Here is an 11,553-nt window from a genome sequence, read left to right as displayed (position 1 = left end):
AGTGGGATTAGGAGGAATACAGAGTGGGAGATGTGGGATTAAGAGTAGGAGTAGGAATGGGAATGTGGTAGTGGGAACAGGAATACGTGTGGGAGTAGAAGTGTGAGGACCTTTACTGGGAGTTCGGATGGGAGTACGGGTGAGAGAGGGAATGGTGTGGACCGTGTGCCAGTGGGAGTGACAGCATGTGTGGGAGTGCTAGTGGGAGTATGATTGTAACTGGAAGTGGGAGTGGGGAATGGGAGTTGAGAGTGGGAGTTGAAAATGAGAGTTGAGAGTGGGTATTGAAAATAGAAGTTGAGAGTGGGAGTGGAAGTTGAGAGTGGAAGTTGAAAACGGGAGTGGAAGTTGAAAACGGGAATGGGAGTTGAAAATGGGAGTGGGAGTTGAGAGTGGGAGTTGAAAATGGGAGTGGGAGTTGAGAGTGGGAGTTGAGAGTGGGAGTTGAGAGTGGGAGTGGGAGTTGAGAGTGGGAGTGGGAGTTGAGAGTGGGAGTTGAGAGTGGGAGTTGAGAGTGGGAGTTGAGAGTGGGAGTTGAGAGTGGGAGTTGAGAGTGGGAGTTGAAATGAGAGTTGGGAGTGGGAGTTGATAGTGGGAGTTGAAATGAGAGTTGGGAGTGGCAGTTGAAATGAGAGTTGGGAGTGGCAGTTGAGAGTGGCAGTTGAGAGTGGCAGTGGAGAGTTGGAGTTGAAATGGGATTGGAGTGGGAGTTAGGAGTGGGTGGGGAGTGGGAGTTGGGGAGTGGGAGTTGGGAGTTAGGAGTGGGAGTTGGGAGTTGAGACTGGGAGTAAGGCGTGAGGGAAAAAAAGACTCATTTTGACCTAAACTCTGAAATTCCATCAGCAGTTTCCGAGGAGGCCCACTCCAGCGGAATATTGAATACCTTGGACCACGTGCTGGGCCCGTGATCGACGGCTGTTACCCTCCCGGATGAGAGCTCCGTAGATCTTATATAGCCCGTCCGTCTGCTCAGATGCATTTTGGTTTTATTAAGAAGAGCTGTGCTCGTGGGGTTCAGTATTTCGTTCTTCCTTCGGTTATACCTGTGTGTGTGTAATTCACCATGGTCTTGGATCACGTGTTGGACTCGTGGTCATCTACTACCCTCCCGGATGAGAGCTCAAAGCTCATGTATAACCGATCTATGGGTAATGCTGTAACCTGTGTGTGTGTGTGTGTGTGTGTGTGTGTGTGTGTGTGTGTGTGTGTGTGTGTGTGTACGTCTATACGCATACACACATAGGAATGTAAATATACTGAAATACGTAAATAAATGCATAATAAAAAATAAATAAATTATATTAATTTCAGAACTTGCATACCAAAACTCAATGTTTTTCTTCTACGTTGAGAAAAAATATGATGATAATAATAATAATAATAATGATAATAATAATAATAATAATAATGATAATAATAATAATAATAAATGAATAAATCAAAACAACAAACAACTAGACGAGTGGAGAGAGCCCTGAGGTACATCGACGAAAAAACAGATATCTTTACGCCATCAGGGTGTGAGGAATAATAGTGTATATATGAACAAACATTGGTTGGTAAGTTATATTGTTAGTTTACGAAAGTTCCTTTGGATGACCTTTTAATCTATCTAAAAGAAGAGTTAAATAAGCATGATTTACCATTACCTTCAGGCACCTTAATTGAACTGATCAAATTGTGTGTTAAAGATTGCAAATTCCAATTTAATGATAAATTCTATTCTCAGAAATTTGGAATGAGCATGGGTAATCCTCTCTCCCCCGTATTGAGTAATTTATATATGGAGTTTTTTTAAACCAAAATTTTAAGTAAGATCATTCCCCCCATTGATGACATCCTATGTCTGTGGCCCATTCAAGATAATGTAAATGATTTTTTATGTAAGCTTAATAATTTGGTCAGTTCCATTAAGTTCACGGTGGAGATAGAGAGTGAAGGTATTTTGCCTTTCCTTGATTGTAATATCTACCGCCGTGAAAGTGAGTTGAAGTTTAGTGTATATCGCAAACCAACCAATGTTTGTTCATATATACACTATTATTCCTCACACCCTGATGGCGTAAAGATATCTGTTTTTTCGTCGATGTACCTCAGGGCCCTACGCATTTGCAGCCCAGAGTACATCGATGATGAAATAAGATGTATTTACGACATTGGTACTAAGCTACAATACCCCACACATGTTCTTGACACAACTTACAATCGTGCTAAAAGGACATTTTATAACAGGTCAACTCAAACTCTCAATATGAATGACTTGCTAATTCTACCGTACCAAGAGAACCTGCAAAATATTCCAAATATATTACGTAAATTTAACATTAATGTAGTTTTTAACAATAAGAACACTGTAAGACAACTGCTCATAAATAATTCTGTCAATAGTGATAAAGGGTGTGTGTACAAAATACCTGGCAAATCATGTAATCAGTTTTATGTTGGTCAGACAGCTAAAACACTCACAACACGAATCAATCAACACAAGAAATACGTTAGAGAGGGAAACCAATCTAGCGGTATTTTCAACCACATAAACCATTTTAACCACCCAGTTGACTGGGATAACGCTAAAGTCATCACATACAACAACATAACAAAGAAATTTAATTGAATGCAGTTTGATCAAATCTAGTAAGGGGATAAATGTTAATCTCCATCAAGGTTTGTACAAATTATATAGTTTTATTTCTCATGAAATTTCAAAATGGTTTAAATTATAATATAAATTATGAGCAGTTGTCCCCATACTTGCTGGTTACCAGGACGGTCCAAACGTCCGTCACGTGTACTTCTTCCACTACCTCTCCGAATGCCCTCTTCACTATGTCATATATTCTGTACCTTGTTTCTTCATCTTATTATTCCTTCTTTGTATCTGCACTGAAGATGTAATTATACGAAAGCGCTCTGCTTCGTTAGTTTACTTTTCCTAGTGGTTACTTACGCATTTGTGAACACACGCTCCTAGTGTTTTTATTGCATATATATATATATATATATATATATATATATATATCTATCTATATATATATATATATATATATATATATATATATATATACATATATCCACTTAATACACTGATAATAGTAATAACTCTGTCATCTCACAAACGTACCTCACACACTTTATTCTGGCTAACAACGATCGATTCCATGCAGCTGGTGTGTGTGTGTGTGTGTGTGTGTGTGTGTGTGTGTGTGTGTGTGTGTGTGTGTGTGTGTGTGTGTGTGTGGACTTCAGACTTGATGGGGTAAAGCCTGATTCAGACCTCTTTCAGGCCGGGGTCCGTGACCCTCTCCCCTACCCCCCCCCACTCCCTTCATGTAACCAACCGCATTCTATTCGTATCAATTACATTAACGAGCGTAACCGTATTGAGGGGCGTCTGTTGTCATTCACTAATACACAGGACACCGTATTGAATGGGGTTACAAATCGCTCACACGCACACACACAGACACACAGACATTCCTGGAAATTTATAATAAACTTATCATTTCCACACTGACGCGAAACAAAACGAAACAAAATGAAACGAAACCGGTTCGGACTGAAACACGCACGTTTCCTGAGAGACAATGTGGTGTTGAAACACGAGAACCTTCCGAAAAACTTCGTTCGTTCTCTTAAGTTATCGTTCAGTTCCGGTGCGAGGCGAAGGGCGCCGGACGGAGAAAAAAGAAAAAGACGATCGGGTTAGTGTCAATATGCTGTCTGGTTTTCTGAGACCGACCTGTGGGCAGGAGAGGCAGGAGGAGGAGGAAGATGAGGAGGAGGAGGAAGGTGGGGAGGAGGAAGGTGGGGAGGAGAAAGAGGGGGGGGAGGAGGAGGAAGAGGAAGGTGGGGAGGAGGAAGGTGGGGAGGGGGAGGAAGGTGGGGAGGGGGAGGAGGAGGGTGGGGAGGAGAAAGAGGAGGAGGAAGGTGGGGAGGAGAAAGAGGAGTAGGAGGACGGGAGGAAGTAGGATGGAGGAGGGGAGGGGAGGAGGGGGAGGAGGAGGGGAGGAGGAGGAGGAGGGGAGGAGGAGGGGAGGAGGAGGGGGAGGAGGAGGGGAGGAAAAAGAGGAGGGGGGAGGAAAAAGAGGAGGGGGAGGAAAAAGAGGAGGGGGAGGAGAAAGAGGAGGAGGAGGAGGAGGAAGAAGGGGGAGGAGGAGGAAGAAGGGGAGGAGGAGGAAGAAGGGGGAGTGGGAGGAGGAGGAGGAAGAAGGGGGAGTGGGAGGAGGAGGAAGATGGGGAGGAGGAGGAGGAAGAAGGGGGAGGAGGAGGAAGAAGGGGGAGGAGGAGGAAGAAGGGGAGGAGGAGGAAGAAGGGGGCGGAGGAGGAAGGGGAGTAGGTGGATTAAGGAAGGGGGGAAGGAGTAAAGGAGGGAAGGAGTAATGGAGGGAAGGAAGGAATGAAGGAAAGAGGGACATAGGGAAAGAGATAGAGAGCGACATAGACCGAAAGAGTGAGATAAAGAGAGAGCGAAAAAGAGAGAGAGAGAGGAAGGAGAGAGAGGAAGGAGATGAAGGAGAGGAAGGAGAGAGGAGAGAGAAAGAGAGAGAGCGAGAAAAAGAAAGAGGCAGAGACCGAGAAAGAGAGAGTGCGAGAGAACGAGAAAGAGAGAGTGCGAGAGAACGAGAGAGAGAGTGCGAGAAAACGAGATAGAGAGAGTGCGAGAGAACGAGAAAGAGAGAGTGCGAGAGAACGAGAGAGAGAAAGAGTGAGAGACAGAAAGTAAGAGAGAGACAAAGCGAGAGAGACAAAGCGAGAGAGAGAGAGAGAGAGAGAGAGAAAGAAAGAGAGCGAGAGAAAGAGAGAGAGAGAGAGAGAGGGGGGGGTCACGACCACGCCCCCCTCCTCTCTTCCAACACGGGAGAGACAGGCAAAGTTATTACTTGGCCAAGCGGAAACCGAAAACGTTTTTTTAAACGTTTTAAAGGCAGACGTTTGTTTAAGTTCGTGTCGAAGCCACGCCCACATGCCCACCCCCACGCCCACACCCTACTTCCCAAACACACCCCCCCACACCCACCCTATTATTCCCACTCTAAACCCACACACCACCTCATTCCCCCCCACACCCCACTCCCCCCACACCCACACCCCACTCCCCCCACACCCACACTCCACTTCCCCCCACACCCACACTCCACTCCCCCACCCACATCTCACTCCCCCACACTCCACTTCCCCCACACCCACACTCCACTTCCCCCCACACCCACACTCCACTTTCCCCCACACCCACACTCCACTTTCCCCCACACCCACACTCCACTTTCCCCCACACCCACACTCCACTTCCCCCCCACACTCCACTTCCCCCCACACCCACACTCCACTTCCCCCACATCCACACTCCACTTCCCCCCCCACACTCACACCCCACTTCCCCCACACACACCCTTGTTTCCCATACCATTGGACGCCGATCGGGATGTTTACTACATATATTTGATGTTGACATTATTCCGCGCATTCTTTTACGATGACAGAGATATAATTTCACTCCAATAAGAATGTTAATCACTTTTAAACTTCCACGATCTGCTACAAATCCCTCCACGACTCTTCTGTGTGATGTTGTCACGAAGGATAGAAGCGCTGGTTACCATCAAGCGACGCTCCGTGCTCTGCTCAAGTTTAAGTCAAGCGAACGCACCAAAAAAAAAAAAATAACTAAATGAACAAATAAATAAATATATGATAATAATAATAATAATGTAATCCTTTATATCATTATAATGTTATCTATTTGTGTATCTATTTATTATTATATATTTTTTCTGCGTCCGACCTAGTTATGGACCAAAAGGTCTCCTGTCGGCATGCTCCACCTTTGTAATCCTTATTACAATAATAATAATAATAATAATAAATAATGATAATGATAACATAAATAATAATAATAATAATAATAATAATGACAATAATAATTAATAATAATGATAAAAATACTAATAATAATAATAATGACAATAATAATGACAATAATAATGATAAAAATAATAATACTAATAATATTGATAATAATATTAATGATAATAATAACAATAATAAAGTTTCCTAGTTTCGCGGCTTACCACTCAGCAAGACCACGTACGTGCTTCGGAGGATGTCAATACGCGTCTAAACGCATAGTACGCACACGCGCAAACTTTCGCATACGTGAACAAATACCTACTGAATTATACACGCACATATTGGTACGTTCGTGTAAATACATATGACAAAAATGTACACATGTTTGCATGAACACAAGTACACACACACACATACGTACATACACACGTACATACACACACACGCACAAATACATACGCACACATACACGTATATATACACACACAAATACATACAAACACACACACACACACACACACACACACGCACATACACACAAATACATATGCACACATACAAACACACACACACACACACACACACACACGCACATACACACGTATATACACACGTACATACACACACACACACACACGCACACAAAATGCATACGCACACACACAAATACATACGTACACACACGCGTACATACACACACACAAATACATACGCACACATACATACAAACACACACATACTTTATAATTCACTAAGGAATTTAACGACACATACTGCATGACAATAACTTGCATGATTCCAACGGGTAAATGTGTTTGTCGCTAACGAAATGCAGTTAGGACTGTTTTCGTATAACACATTACAGTACTCTCACCCTTAACACCGATACTAGAATGAGCCATGATGCTAGACTGATGGTTAAAGCACTGGAACCATGCTATCACCATAGTTCGTGCTATGAGCGTGTTAAGATTGGTGATACGTGTTAACACCATAGCCTGGTGCGTGAGTAACTGCGTGTTAACAACGTGTTAAGATGGGTGATACAAGTTACTGTGATATGTGTTTACCACCACAGGCAACTGCTTGGCGTTGTGATAAGTTTCGTGTTATGAGCGTGTTAAGATTGGTGATACAAGGCACTGTGCTACGAGTTATCACTACAGGTTTCATTTTGGCGTTGTGGTTAGTTTCGTGCTATGAGCGTGTTAAGATTGGCGTTACAATGCATTATGCTACGTGTTTAGCACGACACGCCTTTCTGTAACCTCGTGGTCAGTTGCGTGATAAGACTGGTGATACAAGTCACTATGCCACGTGTTTATAACACCAAAGGCTTCTGCGTGACCTTGTGATAAGCTGCGTGTTAAGACTAGTGATACCTCACGGTGATCTAATCTCGCCTTTCTGAATTACTTCATCCCTGTCAACACCCTCGTCGCTAATTGTACCAAATGGACCCCAACTTTGCAAGTGGAACAGATATTTCATGTCCTTTCGTCAACTTGTTAGTTCTTTTTCACTCCAACGTTCGTCTCTTTATTCCATTACTTTTCGTTCAGTTGTATGACTGTTGCCTTATGTTATTGTTGTCTATTGTGTTTCTCTTAAATTATAAACATTCGAAAGGAATTCAAAATTTGTGTTCGCTTGTCTATCCTTTCAGTCAAGCCTTCGTTTAATGATACACATCCATAAGTTATTGTCCACTATTGTGTTTATCTTAAATTATAAACATTCGAAAGGAATTCAAAAATTTTGTTCGTTTGTCTATCCTTTCAGTAAAGCCTTCGTTTAATGATACACATCCATAAGTTATTGTCCACTATTGTGTTTCTCTTAAATTATAAACATTCGAAAGGAATTCAAAATTTGTGTTCGCTTGTCTATCCTTTCAGTCAAGCCTTCGTTTAATCATACACATCCATAATTCACATAAGTTTGTTGGTTCTACTGCTTATTGTTGAATGTTAGTGAATGTATTATCACATTTCGTTACATGTTTCCACATTCAAGTTAGAATGGAATACTGTATGACTTTGTTTGAGTTTATTTTCATCCATTCACTAATTCTTTCGTCGTTTTCTCTTCAGCGAGTGAAGACAAAAGGGAAACAAATGGGCGTGGGATGGGCGTGGCGATGGATGTATGTCTTGGTAGGTTACTTTTCTAAAGTGGTCATCACTCTGGGCTCTTTTTCCTTCGACTTTTAGAACAGATGCATGCAGCTTTAGGGAAGGAATTCGCAAAGCTGGAGGAAAAGAATTTTCCTTCAGAATTTCAAATGACAACATCCTATGTATTTTTGTTGAGAAAACAAAATAGTTTACCATAGTAATTTTACGAAGAGAGAGGTAGAGAGGGAGAGAGAGGGAGAGAGAGAGGGAGGGAGAGAGAGAAAGAGGGAGAGAAAGAGAGAAAGAGAGCTGAAAATGGGCGGTACCACCAATGATTTGAAGGTTGAAGGAAAAATGTCCCAGTGTGATAACACTTTATATGGGTAAAAAAAAAGCCTTCCGACAGACAGATACTCGTATATAATCTTATATTTGAATAAATACTTGTACAATATATTCATTTCTTCGAATTAATCAGGAATTCGTGTGTGATTCATATTTAATATTTCACTCTTTCGCTCTCTATTGTCTGATCCAAGAATTCAAATAAAATTTTTATTTTTTGCAGATTTAATGATTAAGTAATTTGACTTCGATGTAATCTAATATCGGGTCATTCATGCATTCATTTATCACTTAATTACTCACGTTTGATTGTTCCTATTATCAAGTTATTATTATCATTATTGTTATTATTATTACTCTTATCATCATTATTATTACTATTGTTATTATTATTATTATTACTATTATTATTATCATTATTGTTATTATTATTACTCTTATCATCATTATTATTACTATTGTTATTATTATTCATTTATTATTGTCATCATTACTAGAAGTAGTAGAGGCAGTAGTAATTATCATTATGACATCCTTAATAATAGTAATAGTAATTATTATCGTTATTATCATTATTATCATTATCATCCAATTTAATTGTTCAAACTAATTTCATCATTATTTTTCAATTTGGTTATCTATACTTGTTTGTCTTATCTACGTCTTTTAGAACTAATCAAAACATTCATAATATCTGTAACATAATTTCTCGTCTATTCGTCTACTCATCAATCAAACCACCAAGTTTGTCAATTATCTTTGCTAATTATCGTAAACACTTAAAATTCAAATCATCTCTTATGCATCAAGTACTTTCTGCGCTTGCAATGAAGCATTTGTTTTTCGAATAATTTCTAATTATTATGTTTATTTCTGTTGTTGTTAGGAGGTTGTCGTTCACCAGCGCTTCTGTCCATGTAGACAACCTCGCACCGATGTTAGTTAAGCCCCCAGTCACACAATCACGATTTTCGTCAAATGTTGTGAATTTCGAAAACTTTCAACACGACTTCGCCGACGGTATTCTAGACGTCACTACGGGCAATTCAACAATGGATCTAATGTTCGTATTCTAGATTTAACTTCTCTTAGTTTGAAATTCAAATTATCAATGTATGATGCAAAGGTGATTTGATATTTGGAGATTCGAAAAATGAAAAATTATAACCGAAGTCGTTTCGACTCAAACGAACGAATTCGAGTCGTGATGGAGTGACTGGGGCCTTTACTGGTCCCGAATCTGTTTTCTTCTTTATGTTTTACAATATCATCTTTTCCTCCTCTAATAAGACATAAAAATAAATAGATAAAAAATATATATAAATAAATTGTCTTGTTTGTCACATACACATTCATATATTAATATTTTCTTCCTTCAGTAAAAAAAAAAAAAAAAAAAAAAAAAAAAAAAAAAAAAAAAAAAAAAAACAAAAAAAAAAAAAAAAAAAAAAAAAAAAAAAACAAGTCTCATTTTTGGCACCACACTATGTAAAACCAATACACAGTACCATAACAATCGTTACTTCCTCCAACAAAACCGAGAAAAATAAAATAAAGAAAAAATCTGAAATTTTTCTTCTTTTTTTCACGACTTTGAGATCGTTCTCTATGCAACGAATAAAACAAATAATTGAATAATTGCCCAATCACGGACGATTTAGTCAACTTTAAGAATTCATTTCCGCTTTCATGTTAATAGTGCTGAAAGATAAACGATTTATATTTTTTCTAAGTTTCTCTAAGTAAAAATGACTTAGCGTAAAGTATCTCAACCTTGCTTAACCTAAGTTAACATAATCTAACCTAATTCAACCTCGCCTCATATAACCTAACCAAATCTTTTGTAGCCTTATCTAACCAGCCTTTTCTAAATTTACCTTGCTTTGTCCATCCTGATCTGCTCTCTAATTACATAAACAATCTATTCTAACCTAACGTAACCTAACCTTACCTAATATAATTTTACCTAATCTAACTTATCCTAACCAAACCAAACCTAACCTGACTAAACCTAACCTAACACAACCTAACCTAACCCAACCTAACCTAACCCAACCTAACCTAACCAAACTTAACCAAACCTAACCTAACCAAACCTAACCAAACCAAACCTAATCTAACCAAACCTAACCTCTAGCAAGGACCGATATATCTAACCACATACCAAATATCTATCACTGTAATTAAGCCTCGCGTTCTATAGACCAAACTACCAAATCTCGACCTTCACTTACCTTCCGCAGAGACGACCGGAGCGACGAGGACGACGAAGGAAACGACGATGACGAAGATGACGATCATCGCGATGTGTAGGCGTGTGACACGCGTTCCGTTTTCTTCGCCAGCGAGGCCAGGCGAAGCGAAGCGAGGCCAAGCGAAGCGAAGCGAAGGGTCCAACGTTTTCGCTAGCCCACTTCGCTTATTCTCGAGACGTCTTCGACGAAAGTTTATTTTTCTTAAATCCTCTTTCCTCCTCTCTTCCTCTTCCTCCTCTTCTTCTTCCTCACTCCCGCCCACCGTGCCTCCTTGTGACTAATACTTTCTACACTGATTCTCACTACGTCCTTTTTATTAATCAATTTTCTCACTTTATACACTATCTAGATTCTGTCACCTACACTTTTAGTTATCTTTTTTTTTCGTTTTTTTTTTTCTCCTTTTTCACTTCGGTTTTGCAACACTTCCTGAGTTCACTTCCTTTCCCTTCCTCACCTTTCGAAATATTCTTTATTCAGATTTTCCAGTTTTTTTCCCTTCAATTTTTACTCAAATTTTTCAAAAATTTTCACTGTTTTTACATTCCTTTCGTTCGTTCGTTTCCTCGCTTTCTTTCAATTCTTTTCGTTTTCTCGACTTCTTTCAATTCTTTTCGCTCGCTGCCTTTTCTCCGAATCTATTTTAAATTCTCACTTTCCCTTCCTTCAACCTTTTTCTTTTTCCAGCGGTTCCGTTTCACTTCGTTCGTTCTTTTCCTCTTGTTTTTCTTTCCAAACCGCGACTCATTTATCTATGACTTCCATTAATTCCGTCGTCAATGGGACCGGATCACGGCTTAAAGTCGACGCGGGACGGCAAGGTCACGGCTTAAAGTCGCGGCGACGCCAAAATCACCTTAAAGTTGCGACGGACCTCAATGTCACCTTAAATGTTCCAGGGATGACAAAATCACCTTAAAAGTCACAGTGACGCTAAAATTACCTTAAAGTCACAAGAACGCCAAAATCACCTTAAAGTCACATGAACG

The 11,553-nt window shown here is 40.1% G+C and overlaps 1 protein-coding gene across 1 annotated transcript in view; it reads right to left on the bottom strand.

The window, feature by feature from the left end:
* LOC143020847 (uncharacterized) overlaps window positions 1–11,230 on the bottom strand; it is a 563,130-nt gene extending 551,900 nt beyond the window's left edge. Inside the window, exon 1 of the mRNA XM_076177687.1 lies at window positions 10,544–11,230. Within this exon, the coding sequence (XP_076033802.1) occupies window positions 10,544–10,610 (67 nt within the window). The 5' untranslated portion in view covers window positions 10,611–11,230. The remainder of the gene's footprint in view (window positions 1–10,543) is intronic.
* Between the last annotated feature and the right edge of the window lie 323 nt (window positions 11,231–11,553).

The sequence above is a fragment of the Oratosquilla oratoria genome, chromosome 40 (genome assembly GCF_046742065.1).
Source record: "Oratosquilla oratoria isolate Oo_2021 chromosome 40, ASM4674206v1, whole genome shotgun sequence".
NCBI classification, from domain to species: domain Eukaryota; kingdom Metazoa; phylum Arthropoda; class Malacostraca; order Stomatopoda; family Squillidae; genus Oratosquilla; species Oratosquilla oratoria.
Note: the sequence above shows the minus strand (reverse complement) of the source record. Positions and strands in the feature narration are given on the sequence as shown.